Here is a 17,107-nt window from a genome sequence, read left to right on the forward strand (position 1 = left end):
GTACCCAGGTCCTCAAACCTAAGAGTTTGAAGCAGAAAGCAAAAGTGCAGCTTGTAAAATAATTATTCCTGTACCATCTGCATCCCACAGTTCACAGCAATTTGTGTGTCCTTTCTTTATACCTATTAGATATAATGCACCTAAAAGAGCCTTTATCTCTGGTTTTGTATTGTCTCTGCAGTCTGATTCTCTTGAATATTGAACTTAAGCTCTTTTACTATTCTGGATGTATTGATTTGTATCTTCCACAATGTTGTCAATCATCCCATCAGTAATAAATAGGTAAAATGCATCAATTTCTTTTTCTATAATTTCAGCACTTGCTTTTGGACCTGGCCTGCTCTCGGCCTTGGTTTTAGAAGAAGAAGGAAGCAGTTCACTTATCCAGATAGTTTCTTTATCTTTTCCTACATAAAATCGATAATCACCTGTTTGTTTTCTCCTCTCTTCAACTAGATAGTCATCTGTTTCCCCTGTTGATTGTTCATTCACAGCTGTGGTTTTCTTCAATAACTTCCTCTTCCCACTCAGATTCACACGAATCTGACAATCTCGTAATTAGTCTTCTGACAATTCTCGCAATACTTTCTCATAGTCTTCAGGGCGTACAATTAGACGGTGCCTGTCAGATGCCTTCTTTTTCTCCATTTCCACACTTTTATAAGACCTAATGAGACACATGTTTTTATAAAAGTAATATATTCTTGCAAACCAATATCAAAGATTGTAAAAAGTAACGAAAATTGCATATGGGAACTTTGAGTCGATTCGAATGTACATTATATACTAATATAAAAGAAAGATTACCTTGAGACGAAAGAAAACACATGTATAAAAAATACTTACATCACAAGGCACGTAGTGGCAAACACACTGCAAACGCAACACTTGCGTTTCAAGCAACAATAGCAACCAAACTGCTGAAAGCATGAATCGTGCAAATATTGTAAGTGGTGACATCTGTTGAGAATAACAAATAAGTATCCGGATGTGGATACAACTGTAACGCTATATGTGATACTAACAGAAAACTAAATCTCGGGCTAACTGCCGCAGGTGCTCCTGCCGAAGGATTAATCTATTCTCTGATAAACACACATCATTATGTGGAAATAGCTGTCTGCATAAGTTAATCAAAAGGACATTAATTAGCCATGTAAAAAAGATGGACCACTAGAGGGATTAAACTATCTTGTGAAAGGAAAAGGGAAATGTATCTTTTGGCAAGAACAAGTAGAGATACTGCAGTAGTTGCACACTATAAAAAACTACTGAAGATTATTAAAAATCAAGGAAGATGCACGTCAGAAATCAGTAATTCTGACAACATACTTTAGGCCATATGGAATGGAGTGAAACGACAGGACAACCAGCCACAGAACAGCAGGGTAACATCACAATTGGATTAAATGGAAGGGCTATAAATGATGAGTCACAGATAGCAAACATATTTAATAATTATTTCATAAATGTAGTAGAAAACAAAAGGACAAACACTCAAAGACAAAAATCAGAGCAGAATGTTGTCGATGTAACTCCCATAAAATTCAATCTCATGAATGTATCGTCAACTTCTCCTTCTGAAATTTAGAACGTTATACATTCTCTCAAAAATAAAAGTTCATTTGGTTTTGATGGGTGTTTTCAAGAAAATACTAAAGATCTGTTACCTTATAAGACCAGTCGTATCTGAAATATGTAATACATAACTAACTCAAGGCATTTTTCTAGAGACTGAAATATGCCATTGATAAAGCCCTCTAGAAGAAAGGTGATGGGAGATATGTCAATAACTGCAGACCTGTTTCACTGCTGACGTCATTTCCCAAAATTTTTAAGATAGAGATGTATTGTAGATTAGTATTTCACCTTAGCAACAATAATACCCTTATTGAATCATAGTTGGGATTTCAGAAAAAGGTGCTATATTAAGAATGCCATTTACATGTTCACTCACCAAATTTTACAAGCATTTTCTGTGACTCATCTGAGGCATTTGATTGTGTCACAGAATTTTCCTAAGGAAATTGAAGTTCTATGGGATTGGTGGTATAGCCAACCATTGGATAATGTCATATCTGACCAAAAGAATGCAAAAAGTTGTGCTTAGTAATTCAAACAATATAGTCTGATGACGTAAGTATGACTGGGGAGAAATCACATATGGGGTTCCCCAAGGCTCAATCTTACGTCCACTATAGTTCCTCATATGTGTAAACGATCTTCTAATATACAACAAGCAGCTTTATTTCTTTTTTGCAAAGGACACTAGTAGTGTAATCAGACCATATGTACAGAAACACAAGAAATGGTAAACAATATTCGTAAAAGTATCATTGAATGGTCTCACCCTCAATTTTAAAGGAACAACGTACCCAGGTCTGCCCACCTAGGGGTACTACACCATTAAGTCCAACACAGGGTCAGGAAATAATAAATAATATAGAAACTTCAAAATTCTTAGGTGTACATATTAACGAAAATTTAAACTGGAAAAAACACATTTTATAATTCTGAAAACAACTTAGCTCAGCCATTTTTTATGTAGGAATGTTCCAAATCTTGGTCAGAGACAAATCAGCAACTTGATATAGGTTGCTTATTTTTATTCATTAATGTCATATGGAATAATGTTTTGGAGTTCCTCAGCTTTAAAAAGTCTTCATTGCTCACAAAATACTGTAAGAATAATATGTAGTGCCCACACATGATTATCTTGTGCTATCTGTTCGAGGAGCTGGGCATTGTGACTACTGCTTCAGAGTTACTTAGTCAATCATTAAGTTTGTTGTAAATAATCCACTGCAGTTCAAAAGGAACACCGATTTACATAATTACGAGGATCACTCCAAAAGAAATGCTTACTATTTTTGTAAAAATACAGTTTTCGTTCTGCATGTGTGAAAGTTTTACAGTGTGTAGATCCATCCTTCCCGCTTGTTTTCAAACTTAGTTCAACCTGTTCCCATTAGTGGCTCTGTCACAGCATGCCTTAAAGATGGCTGCTACACTTGATGTTTGTCAGAAGCAACATGTTGTCATAGAATTCCTGTGCTGTGAAAACGAGACAGTGGTAAACATCCACAAGAGGTTGAAAAAGGTGTATGGAGATACTGCTGTCGATCACAGTACATTTAGCCAGTGGGCAAGCGGGTTACGTGATGAAAGCGGGCACGGCAATATTGAGGATTGTCCTCGCAGCGGCAGACCTTGTACTGCATACACTCCAGACAATGTGCAGCGAGTTAACGAATTGGTGACTGCTGACAGACGCATCACAGTGAACGAATTGTCATGCTACGTTTTGATAGGGGAAGGAAGTGTTTGCAGAATACTGGAAGTGTTGGTGTTAAAAAAGGTTTGTGCCAGGTGGGTTTCCAGGATGTTGACAGTGGCTCACAAAGAAACAAGAAAAACGGTAGACAGCGAACTTTTGGAATGGTATGAGAATGGTGGAAATGAATTTCTTGGAAGAATTGTGACAGGTGATGAAACATGGCTCCAGCATTTTTCACCAGAGACGAAGAGGCAATCAGTGTAGTGGCAGCATGCAAATTCACCCAAGAAAAAAAAATTCAAAACCACACCTTCTACAGGAAAAGTTATGTCTATGGTGTTTTTCAATTCTGAAGGACTTTTGCATGTGGACATGATGCCAAGTGGAACCACCATAAATTCTGATGCATATGTGACGACACTGAAGAAACTTCAAGCTCGACTGAGTTGTGTTTGACCACATCTCTAAAAGCAGGATGTTTTGCTGTTGCACAACAATGTACGGCCACATGTCAGTCAAAAAACCATGGAAGTGATGACAAATCTCAGATGGACAACGCTGAAATACCCACCTTACAGTCATGACCTGGCTCCATGTGACTTATCATCTCTTTGGGAAACTGAAAGACTCTCTTTGTGGAACAAGGTTTGGAGATGATAACTCCCTTGTGTACGCTGCCAAACAGTGGCTCCAACAGGTTGGTCCAGAATTTTACCGTGCAGGTATACAGGTGCTGGTTCCAAGATGGTGTAAGGCAGTTGAGAGGGATGGAAATTATGTGGAGAAATGAAAATATTGTTCCTAAATGATGCATCTACACACTGTAAAACTTTCAAACATGTAGAATAAAAGATGAATTAAAAAAAAAATAATGGTGTGCATTTCTTTTGGAGTGACCCTCGTACAATATTAGAAGGAAAAATGAGATTCATTGCTCAACATTAAGGTTGTCTGTAGCACAAAAAGGGGTGTACAGTGCTGCAACAAAAATTTTTCATCAATTACTCAGTGACATGTCTGACACAGTAAAGTAATGGCAACTCCCTCTAGTCTGCAGAAGAATTTCTATCATTCTGTTCTGCTGGATAGGAATTACTGACTCACATCTGTATATTTGCATTTCATTAAAAATACCTTTAGAAATATTCTGCATGGAACCATGCACACAAATTAATTTGCACTGTTAATGTAAGATGACTCATTCCACATCGTTATGATTTATCATGCAAACTAATCCACAGAACATGAAGACAATGAACAGCAGTCAACAATGTAGGATTACTGCTACTGAATGGCAAGTCAACTATCACCACTCTGTGTGAAGTCTATAAGCTACTCTACATTTTCATCCTTTTTCCTTAACATACTTCATAGACAAACAGTTCTCATAAAGGAAATGTACTAGTAATAACACTTCCTCGTTATTACCCATAAGATGATTTAAGAATTAAGGACACAAGCATTTGTTGGTTCCAGATTAATAATGAAATAATTTTTCAATAAATCTTTCGTTACTCTGTATACTTTAAAATTAATGTTTTCCAGGTATCGCCGTGAGCACCCTGATGCAGTCAAGGACCGTGATCAATTCTCTGATGAGTGGTTTGAATCTGATAGCCAACGGGAATTGAGACAGATATTTGCAGGACAGAGCAAAATGTCTGAAATGATTCATGAGCTGAGCCGAAAACTGGATGAGGTGGTTGGCAGACAGGAAAGAGTTATGAGCCTTCTCTCTGGTATATCAACAGGCAAGTAACACTGATACCATTCCCTGTAATACTAGATATTAACACTACAATTGATACTTACATTTTACATTTGTGAGCAAATTAGGGTGAACATTCCACTTATCTGGAACATTCTAACTTCATGTTGATGCTGATGATCATGTTGTAAAATTGGAGAATACATTGTAACTTAAGCACACTCCAGTGTCTTAGTTATATTAAATTTTTAAATGTTTGTTCATAGGAGGACAGGTGGCAGGGGGACAACCACTACAAATAACTGACACTATCCGCCGCCATGAGGTGGATGCTGTCCTGTCCAATCAGAATACTATCATCAATGCTGCTCGGGAAATAAGGTAAGTGTGAAATATGGATCTGTAGAAAAAGAAAGGATATGAGCATAATATGGTATTTTTTGACCTACGATATAGGCAGCATTGAAAAGTTTTATAAAATGATATTTGATGTAAGAAATTTATTAGTAACAGACGATTTGATATATCCTAAAACACTTATGCTCCAGTATCAGAGTTATAGAATCTGTGATTTGAGGTGGTCAATTTTCATGAATATTTTACTTGCTTGTAGCTTTCCCAATAAAAAAAAGTCGCTTGAGGGGCATGGCTAAATTGCAGTAAGAGAATAGTGGTACCCACTATTCCAAATATCTTAGGAACTCCATATTTTGTTATCCAGTAGATCACCTGCATATTCTCATGGTTCCCTGCTAATTGATTCTGTGTTGAACCAGTGACTGAACTGGAGTATATTGTACTGGAAGGATGTGCAAGAAAAAGTTCCGGTAAGGGTCACTTAAGTAGGCAAAACATGAGAGAGAGGCAGTCGTTAGGACTCCCATGGGGGTCTACAAAGTCTCAGTGCAAAGCAATATATGACACCAAAGTATTCCAGTTCTTCTCAAGGTTACAGGGTGGCCTTCGAAGAATGGCATGTATTCAAAGATAAGAACATCATCCACAAACAAATGCAATGAAGGACATTTCTCACTTTTTGTTTTTGGACCACCAGCATAGATAACAGAATTAATCTGGGTTGCAGCAAGCCTTGCTAATGTAACAGGATGTGGAATATTGACCTGATGTTTCCACACTAATTTCATTGGAGGTGACTTCTATGTACAGAGGTGCATGGTATGCGACCCATAAAGTTCACAGTTGTGCCTATACACAAACTAACTCTATTATTTGTTAGTGGGAGAGTTCTCAAAATGGTAACTGTCCCTCAAGAACATTTCAGAGACCTAGTTGTACCCACGCCCCAATCATATTGGCACATTTCTACTTGAGGAGCGGATTATTATTCATGACTAAACATCCTAAGTGCCTTAACAGTAGATGGGTTCTGCGAGTTGCATGTCTTTTAAAACTTCAATTTATGGTATCCTCAGCGGTGGCTGGATAATTTGAGTTAATGTGTCCCAGTTACCTGGGGATGTTGGGCATGATGAGGGGATAAATGTGACAAAATGAGTCTCTGGCAAGGACTGCCAAGTTAAAACTCCACACTGTGTGACACTGGTGCACTCGATAGCACAAAAATTGGCCAAACATTAGAATTAAAGTCCATTATCTGCGTGATATGGCAACACTGTGCAGATGTGTCTGGGGGAAGTGTTGTGTTCCACTCGCTCTATTGCAATGCTGCATCTGCTCATCATCTAGGGGTAAACATTGTACACACAACTTCGTGAGTTCCAGTCCACTCATTCCTTTATTTTTTAACTTCATTTTGACTGTCTGCTAAAGGCATCAGTATGATGGAACCTCAGAGATAATCTGCTTCACTTTCTAACCCACCGGTAATAGTAAAACTTTGTGAAAGAGCTCATGGTCGTGCCAAGTTCAGAACAGTTTATGCTAGTGTTTCCTCGCCCTACAGCGGCTATCGGCAGCTGCTAACTGACTAGCTGTCACCAGCCACTTGACATATGTCACCATCTGACCCCATGAATGTGTCACGGTGCATCTTGGCCACGTTTATGTTCTCACACTGGCATGCATAAAATTGTTTGTTATTGTAGTTAGATTTTCTGCATAAAATCACTTCGATAGGTGAAGTGATCGCTTTGAAGTTATATAAAATGGTAAGTTACTGTGAATATGTTTTATCAGTTGTAGTTTTCTAATAATCCTGTCAACAATCTTAAAGTGTTATAAAGTAGTCGCAAGTGGAAAAGGCCCAACATTTGTGACATACGGGGTGCATTCACGCTAGAACAGCTCCAATTTTTTGCCCTTGCAAATTAATCACGCCCAACCTGTTCAACTGGTCACTTCTCAACATAATCTTCCCACAGCCATTAAATTATTTTTCACAATGTTGACAGCATGATTCCATGGCTGTTGCAAATGCTTCTTTAGGAGTCTAATTTGGCCACTGGAAAATCACTGATGCAGTAGTTTCACAACTACAGAATGTATGGTAACCAGGATGTATACGCCCCAGGAAATCCGGGAAAAACCTAGGGATTTTTTCACCCGTGAGAAACCCAGGTAAAATGTGGGAATTTTTTAGAATTCCTGGAATTTTTCATTGTTTTAGTTTTCAGTTATTTTTCAAATTGTGTGTGATTAGAACTGATAATCTAACAAAGAATTTTGCTTTAGCCCACTACTTCAGAATAATACTGCAGCAATAAAACATAAACGAGAGAATAACACCAAAATAAAACTTCAATTGCAAAGAACTGCTTTCGATGCTTCTTTTTCTGAGCCTTGTTTCGATGACTGTGATGAAGACTATGCAATACAATAAACTGTTCTCAATGAGCGTGACATCACAGGTGTTTACATTTCTAACAGGTCATGGGAATATATTGCAGATGGTGGTGGTTTGGGAAGTGTTACTTAAAGCTAAATTTCTTTTTACTCAAGATGAATTATGTTACTTGTGAGCATGTGTGATGAATTTCTCAAATCGCACATCCTTAGACTCTCATTCAAAACTTAACACTGAGGACCAGTTTCTTACAAGGGAACCTCCCCATCGCATCCCCCCTCAGATTTAGTTATAAGTTGGCACAGTGGATAGGCCTTGAAAAACTGAACACAGATCAATTGAGAAAACAGGAAGAAGGTGTGTGGAACTGTGAAAAAATAAGCAAAATATACAAACTGTGCCAAGTTATAACTAAATCTGAGGGGGGTGCGATGGGGAGGTTCCCTTGATAGAAAAATTTTTGTGCCAAAAGACCAGCCATTTATGCCATTATGTAAAATTTACTGGCACGTTTGTGTTTGATATATTTTAAAGGATAAAACATGCCAAAAAGATCAAGTTTCAAGGTTAGTGCTTCATATTTATTTTAATTCTTCAACAGATTACAAATTATACACTAATAATGGCAAAAGTATAATTATCCTTAAAAAAGGCTAAGTGAGTTCTTGAGCAATTTCACGGAAAAGTAAGTGCTTGACGGAACGTGTATTCAGCCAGGTAACCCACAAACAGTTCGATACACAGCAGTGAAATTTATAATCTTGCTTGTCGGAAATATTCAGCATTTAAGCTGTGCTCTTAGGATTCTGCCTAACCACATTGCTGGAAAAAACTGCAATAACTTTTTGACCTGTATGTGAAAGCGTAGCTTTTGTTACAGCTATACAGTATGTATATTACTTTAAACCATTAACTTTTCTTGTGTGTATGTTAGTGCTACTTCACACTGATGTTTCTAACACCTAACTACATCACATGACTTGTGCTCTGAGTATCTGCTGTCAGTGGCTGGTGAGATCACATGACATGAGCTGTAATTGGCTGACAAAAGCGTGTTGCAGTCCCTATTTAAGTGCTTTGCATGCTGCTGTGCTGTGTTTCGTGCAATTTGTATTTACAATTTCATAGTACAAAAACATGCAGTGTAAATGTTGTCATGCATCAAAGACCTGTTCAAAACGTGTTTTTTTTTTTTTTCCCCCTAAAGTGTCTGGAACTTCTATCTCGGTGAATAAAACCTTGAATATTCAAAGAATTGAAATCTTTTACAGCTCTGAAGGAAAGTATGTTGTCACTTAAAACTTGGAAAAAGTGTACTTTCTCTTGGGAAAAATGGAATGTCACCAGGGAAAAAGTGTATTTGTAAGCAGGAAATGCGGGAAAAATCTGGGAATTTTTTTGCCTTATCCGCCTATACCTCCTGGGTAGCTGAATGCGTCTTTCATCATTGGAAATCGCCAAAAGTGCTTAAAGCCAGGTGAGGTGCATAGGGTGGATGAGAAATAATTTCAAAGTTGTTACAAAGAAACTGCAGTGTCATGTTCGCCCAATGCTTTGATGCATCGTTCTGGTGAAAGAAGACACATGCAGCCTTTCCTGGCTGTTCTTCATGCAATGCTGTAAGGCGCTTGTTCTTCAAAACATCTTGCCACCATAGTGCCCTTCAGAACAATATGAGTATAGTCTGATTAAAATTACTTGATAGTTGACATCTGTCATTTGCCACTACAGTGTTACCACATCCGCTGCCTGCTACCACTCGGTTATAGACATACATGAATATGGCAGGTCTCCTAACAAATGCTGTTAATGTATAATGTGGAGCAATGTTGGAAGGGCCCCCTTTAAGGTATGAAAGAAATGGAAGTTGATCTGTAGACAGCTAATTTTAAGTGACCAATGACTGAACTGTAACACACGAATTTGTTGTCCAGAATTTAAACTCATATCCTAACCTAACCACACTCTCGTGATTTGCACTGCATCTGAGACGACAGTGATCAACAGTCTATTGCAGAACTAAAATCACAATCATTTTGTCCACAGCATTTAAGGCTAACCTGTACAAGCAAACCAAGACAAAAATTTCGCATTATGTTTGTTTTCATAGCCTTCTTCTGCAGAAAAATTTTGTTTTAGAGGTATAATTCTCATTGGCTACACAGGATGCTGTGTTACCAACCTATTAGCAGTCTTGGTTGACACTTGGTTGCAGATTACAGGCAACACAAGCAAATTCCAAATGAAAGAAGAATCATAGGAAGAAAAATGAGAGCAAATAAAAAAAATCAATATGATAATGAAAATATTAGAAATAAAAAAATACTTTTCAACCAATTTATTAAATAAAAACAATGATCAAAGACTGTTTACATTAAGTAAAATAAAGTTCACTGCATGTGACGAGATTCAAACCTTCAATCTTCTACATGTCAAGTTTATACAAAGTGTGTTCAAAAGGTAAGGTAACTCCATATTTTTACAAAAAAATATTTATTTATTCATCAATATTCATGCTGTCCCCTTAAATGTAATCCCCCTCAGATAAAATATGCTTGTGACAACTCTTCTTCCAACCCTGGAAGCACATCTCATAAGCAATTTTTGATACAGCCTTGAGTACTTCCAGCAATGCAGGTTTTATTTCCTCAGTTGTTGAAAATCTTTGTCCTTTCGCAGGTCTCTTCAGTTTTGGGAACAAGAAAAAATCGTAGGGGGACAAATCTGGTGAATATGGTTGCCGAGGCATGATTGTTGTGTTGTTTTTGGCCAAAAAGTCTCTCACAAGCAATGATGAATCAGCAGGTGCATTGTCATGATGCAAAAGCCAAGAACTGTTTTTCCACAATTCCGGACTTTTTTGCCTGTTACTTCTTGCAAATAGTTTGTAACGTCAAGTTAATACTCTTTATTGGCCGTTCAACCTTGAGACAAAAACTCATGATCCACTATGCCACAGTAACTAGAGGGGGAAAAAAAGTGAGCAAAACTTTGACATTCGATCAAACTTGGCGTGCTTTATTTCGGTCTTGGCTCTTCGCGATGCTTCCATTGGGACTATTGGGCTTTGATTTTGCCATCATAACTGTAAACCCATGTTTCGTCACCAGTTATGACCCTTTTGAGCAAATCAGGATCATCATTGACATCATTCAAGAGCTCCTGAGTGATACTCGTGCAACAGTTCTTCTGATCAAAATTGAGAAGTTTCAGAACAAACTTCATTGACACACGTCTCGTGCCCAAAACATGACACAAGCCAACCGATAACCTCAGCAACTTCCCGTATGGTATTTCGACAATTTTCCAAAACAATTTTCTTCACAGCTTAAATATTATCATCTGTTGTTGTGCTGGGGCGTCCAGAGGGAGGTTTGTCGTTGGCATCTTCTCAGCCATCTTGGAAGAGCTTGTACCTTTTTTTTTTTTAGAGCAGACTCACTGTATGCCACTGTCAAAATTTCAAGTGTTTTATAGCACTTGGTTCTATTTTTCACACAAAATTTGATGCAAGTTCTTTGCTCAATTTTTTTATAATCAAAAATCGCTGAGCATACGAAAACATGTCTAACGTTTCTATCTGTCAAAAAGAAACGAAGTATCCTGTTCACTTGAAACTGTGAACATGTTCAGGACATGTTTACTAACATAAAAAAAATCTATAATCGAATGTATGTTGCCCGCGTAATTTGAAAAGTCACATTACTTTTTGAACAGCCCTTGTCCACTAACCACTAAGCTATGCCATTGCATTTGAATATCTATGATACTGGTGTCCCAGCTGTAATAATGGACAGCCTTCAAAAACTTAGCTTCACATAATGTCGTGCAAAGCTTACGTAATGTAAACCAGTATCTGCAGTTACAAAACTGTATAAAAGGTGCTGAATCACATATCTTGTTGCAGGATCCAGTAATATTCAGTTGGCACTATGTATGAAACATGTGGGCGTGCAGTTATCGTTTATGATGAAATATGAAATAATAGGCCCAGAACCAGAATTTGGGATACAAACATATCAAGGAAGAAAGTCAGACAAGGAACTGGAAGTAACTAATTGTTGTGACAGTTAGGCAATGGTGAACATTTTGGGCATGATGATAAGCACTGTGATTGAAGGAAACCAACTTCAAAGCAGGAAGTTTCAATAATTGGAGTATTACACTATCTCTGTCGTACGACATGCCCACCATTACGCCATTATTTTTCCAGCAGTGGTACTTACCAGAAATTTTTTGGTGGCGCTGAGTAGGTGTGCTTCCGTTTAGGTTACTGGCATTCTGTTTCAGGATTGAAAGATGACATCTATGACTCGTGCATTGTCAGTTAATGAAAAGTCACATTCATGCTGTCATCGCATGTCAGCATTGCCAGGCAACATGCCACAAGTGCAGCCTTGTGGTTGTCCATGAGCATTTGTGCACAGATCCCATGGAAATACCAACTTTTGAGGTGATGTGTTCCACACTCATTCGGCGATCCTCCAAAGCAACTTTCCCCACTCTCTTGATTGTGTCATCAGACTGCCTTTTGCGAGACCAAAATGGCCATAGTTTGTCACATGGTGTTCTACCTTCTTTCAACTATCGCACCCATGAACGCACATTAGACATGTCCGTGACAGTCGTCACCTGTGTGATTCAACAGACGATGAATTTAGATTGATGTCACACCACGCAAATGTAGACAACAAAAGATTACTTGCTGTTTTTGTAATGAAAATGTCACCATTTTAAGTATCAAAAAGTTTCTCTCGCTGCTGCCGCTAGAGTTCAGTGTCCCGCACATTGCTACCATTTATATTACGCATTCACAAGTGCAAATGTATTTTAAAACAAACTGCATGTTTCTATCTACTTCCAGTCCAGTGGTGTTAATAACAAGACATCTTGACCAAAGGGCAGTGTGAAAAGATAATATTTTGCATCTGGTGGTACAAAAAGTGTTATGCTCTACAAACTCCTCCCCAGGTGTGTGTTCATCGCAGCTAGCATTTGTTGCCAACATCTGAGACCCCTTTCAGTTCCAGTGTAAGAAAAACAGCCCACAAAACTGTCACGTATTGCTCCTACATTGCAACACATTCTGCTGATCTCACAAACTAAATTATTCAGGGAAGTCATTCACTTGCACACTTATTCTTTTGATGTTGTGCCCTCAGGTGTTCTTTTTTTCACTCCTTCTTGAACACCCATTATGAAAATTTCTTTCCAGATGAAATGTACTTCAAACCTGGCCTGATGACACCTTTAACTCTGAACAAGTAGGTCTCTATAGTATATTCTCTAACATTGACTAAAACAATCTGACAGTGCTCAGGTAGTTTACCGATATTAAGTCTATAGGAACCTACTCTTCAGAGTTAAAGATATCATCAGGCCAGGTTGGAAGTGCATTTTCGTCCAGAAAGGAATTTTCTTGATGGCCGTTTAACAAGCAACATTTCATGCACTTTTGTTGGTCGTTTTCTTATATTGCATCCAAAAGGTTTCTTAGTTGTGGACAACAAATGTCAGCTGTGATGGACACTCTCTCGGGAAGCAGTATGTTGTGCACAAGACCCTTGTTGTGCCACCATATGCAAAATATAATCTGTTCACACTACCCTTTGCTCAAGGATATGCCTTTTGTTAGGGCCCAGCTATTAATTTCTCCTTAAGAAGTTAATGGAGAGGAATCACAACTCGTCACAAGTAACAATATTGCATAGGACTCGGAGAGCTGTTAGATGAGCAAAATGATGACATTCATAGAAAAATGCAATGATAGTCAACCTCCTTCCCCCTTTTTGGAATTATAGTGTGCAGTACTCAAACACCCAACTTCTCAACCATGCCTATAGAATGCAAAAGTAGCACGAAGGTTAAATTGTCACCGTTCATCACATATGTCAATTATCAAGACTTCTGAAAGTTAAAAAACCCCCATGCCAAAACTATCTTTCTTTGCATATGTCCAAATCTCCGTATTGCCATTTATTTTCTTGGCTGCAGGGTGTGATAGTACTTTCTAAGTTAATCTTGCCTGCTTTGTCCCCCCCCCCCTTTTTTTTAACTTGTTATGAGTGGAGGCAATGCGAATTGGCTGCTGTCTGTAAACAACTGGAAGCCCCGTTGGCCCTGATCAACAGGCTTCTGGCTAATGCTCAAAGCTGTTGTGACATCAGTGTGCTGGTGAAGAGACCTGCAACGCCTTTGGTGCCATTGGGATCCTTTAGTGACATAGGTGTTACTGTGTCATCTGATGTGCAACATTTGACCAGTCCGTTGTCACTGGAGAGTGGGTGGTGGGTTCCTGTGTCACTAGGGTGAAGGTGAAAGGGGAACATACTGCTGGCTCATTACACACTAGTAACCAGTACAAGGTGCTAGCCAGTCTTAATAATACTTGTGAACCATCATGGTACGGCTCTCCTGTTGTGACAGCAGCAGGTTTTCCTGCCCAGTCTGGACAATTGCAGAGGGTGGGTATGCTAGTCATTGGGAGCTCCAACATTAAACAGGTAATAGAGCCCCCAGGGAAATAGCTTGCAGTGCATGAAAGAATGGCAGTGTGCACTTGGTGTGTTTGCTGGAAGGGTCTTGTCTGTGACATGGAGAAGGTCCTGTCAGTGGCTATCAAGTGTACTAGGTTCAACCGGCTGCAAGTAATAGCACTTATTGGCATCAGTGATACCTGCCGCGTGGGTTTTGAGGCCATCCTTGGCTCCTTTGACAGATGACTGACTTGGTGAAGGCCAACTAACATTGCACACAAGCTGGGTGGAGAATTGTAGGGTTCCCCTTACTGGATGAGGCATGCACTACATGCAAGAACCAGCTACTAGGGTAGCAGAGCACATGTGGTGTGCACATGGGTGTCTTTAAGTTACAGAACCCCCCTCCCTTGGGATCAGAGACAAATGGCCTGCCAAAATCAAAAGTTGCGTCAACCACAAGGTTCTCAGAGAATGCTTGTCCTCATATATTGGGTAGATAAAAGTTTAGTATGACATAGTAAACTGCAGGAGCATCCAAGGGAAGGTCCCAGAATCTCTCTTTGAAAGTTATAATGCCCAGATATTATTAGGAACAGGAAATTGGTTGTAACAGGAAGCGTATAGCAATGAAATTCTAAATTTAGATTGGAATATTTATTGTAAGGATAGATTAGTGGCCAGTGGTGGCAGCATATTTATTCCAGTTAAGAACTCAATATCTAGTGAGATTATCAGGGATCCCAAATGTGAATTAATCTGGCTGAAGTTGAGCATCAAAGGTCAGTCAAAAATGGTAATTGGATGTGTCCACAGATGGTGTGGGTCAGGGGCTGTAGTAATAGAACAGATCAGAGAGAACTTCCAGAATATCGTTAATTATTTTCTTGATTACTCTGTTGTAATGGGAGGTGTATTCAACTTGCCAGGTATAGATTGAGTGAGTCGTGCTATCAAAACTGATGCCAGAGACAGGGATTCGTGTGACATTATTCTGAATGACTTGTTCAAAAGTAACTTGGCAGATAGTTAAAGAACCAACTCAGGAAGGTAACACTTAAGACCTCATAGCAACAAACAGACATGAACTTACCAAATCAGTTAATGTAGAGGAAGGGATAGGTGATGACAAGACTCTGACAGCAATTATGACTACAGGTTTTGCAAGGAACATTAAAGAATGGTAGGAAGATATTTTTGCTGAGCAAGCATGACAAGCTAGAAGTTGCAGAGTATCTGAGTAGTCAGCATCAAACATTCATTGATAAGGATGACAATGTGGAGCACAAATGGAAAAAATTCAAAAGTGCTGTCCAATATGCCTTTGACAAGTATGTTCCAAGCAAGGTCTTGTGGTATGGGAAAAACCCACCAAGGTTTAATAGCAGTGTTAGGAAACTACTTTGTAAACACAGATAGCTTCATCTCATATTAAAGAGAAGTCAAAACCTTGCTGACAAACAAAAGCTGGACAGCACGAAAATGAGCATAAGGATAACAATGAGAGAAGTGTTCAATGACTTAGATGACTTAGAAAGTAAAACTTGGTCAACCAATCTTAGTAAAAACTTGGTAGCTTCTGTAAAATCGGTAAGCAGTTAGAAATCGTCTATTCATTCACTTGGAGACCGTACTGGCACCAAAATGGAAGATAATTGATAAAAGACCGAAATACTGGATTTTGTCTTCAGAAATTTGTTTCACCATGAAAGATCATAACACAGTCCCTCCTTTCAATCATCATATGAATTTCAAAATGGTAGATGGTGAGGTACCCAATTGTGAAGTAGAAAAACAAATACAATCACTTAGTAGTGGAAGGCATTGGCACCAGATGAAATACCTGTAAGATTCTACAGAGATTGTGTGAAAGAACTTGCTCCCCTTCTAGCAGCAGTTCGTCGTAGATTGCTGGAGCAATGAAGGGTATCTAGTGACTGGGGAAAACAGTGCACATCATTTCTGGTTTCAAGAAGGGGTGTTAGACACATGCATACAATTGTAAACCTATATTTTTTATGTCAGTCTGTTGCAGAATTATGGAACATGTTTTATGCTCAAGAATTAGGACTTTTCGGAGAGTAAAAATCGTGCAAAACTCAGCTCACTCTGTTCCTCCGTGAGATCCATAGTGCTGTAGTTAATGGTGCTAAAGTTGATGCCATGTTCCTTGACTTCAGGAAGGCATTTGACACCATTTGACATTTTTGTGTGGTGGAAAAAGGAGATCATTGAGTATTGGACTAGATTTGCAACTGGATTCAATACTTCCTTGCAGATAGAACTCAACACTTTGCTCTTACCAGAACAAAATCGACACGTGTGAAGGTAATTACTGGAGTACCCCAAGGAAATGGGACACTATCATTACTGTTCGCAATGTATATAAATTATCTACTAGAAAGTGTCAGATGCTTTTGAAGACTGTTCACTGATGACACGGTTGTCTATAATAAAGTAGCAGTGTCGGAAGACAGTATCAAAAATTGCAGAATGATCTGCAGGCTCTGGCAGTTGGCCGTTATAACCTCCCCCCAGTTTTGCACCGAACTTTATTATTCGCATACTCTGAAGATGAACTTATATTTAACTAATTTAGCATAATTAGGTAATAGCTCCTTTTCATGAAACTCATTGTCGTGCCCTTCTGTTCTTGTGAAATCTAAGAGGAACTACTAAATGATAACATCTCCTTTCACAAATACTGGATTTTATTAATTAAAACACCCTTTCATAAACCAAAATTCATAAGCACTCAACAGAAATCAAAGGATGTGTGCCATTACACCTACATTTTGCCACTAATCTCCAGCCTCGTTACTGAGCAACTGTCTCTAGCCTCTCGCACACCCGACTTCCACTCATGGACTCCAACACTACTA

At 38.7% G+C, this 17,107-nt stretch overlaps 1 protein-coding gene across 1 annotated transcript in view; it reads left to right on the forward strand.

Annotated features, from left to right (window-relative positions):
• The window catches only part of LOC124555278 (protein ERGIC-53), a 96,925-nt gene that overhangs the window by 53,606 nt on the left and 26,212 nt on the right, over positions 1–17,107 (forward strand). Inside the window, exons 8-9 of the mRNA XM_047129151.1 lie at positions 4,823–5,028; positions 5,252–5,366. Of these exons, the coding sequence (XP_046985107.1) occupies positions 4,823–5,028; positions 5,252–5,366 (321 nt within the window). The remainder of the gene's footprint in view (positions 1–4,822; positions 5,029–5,251; positions 5,367–17,107) is intronic.

This window comes from Schistocerca americana, chromosome X, assembly GCF_021461395.2.
Source record: "Schistocerca americana isolate TAMUIC-IGC-003095 chromosome X, iqSchAmer2.1, whole genome shotgun sequence".
In the NCBI taxonomy this organism is placed as follows: Eukaryota; Metazoa; Arthropoda; class Insecta; order Orthoptera; family Acrididae; genus Schistocerca; species Schistocerca americana.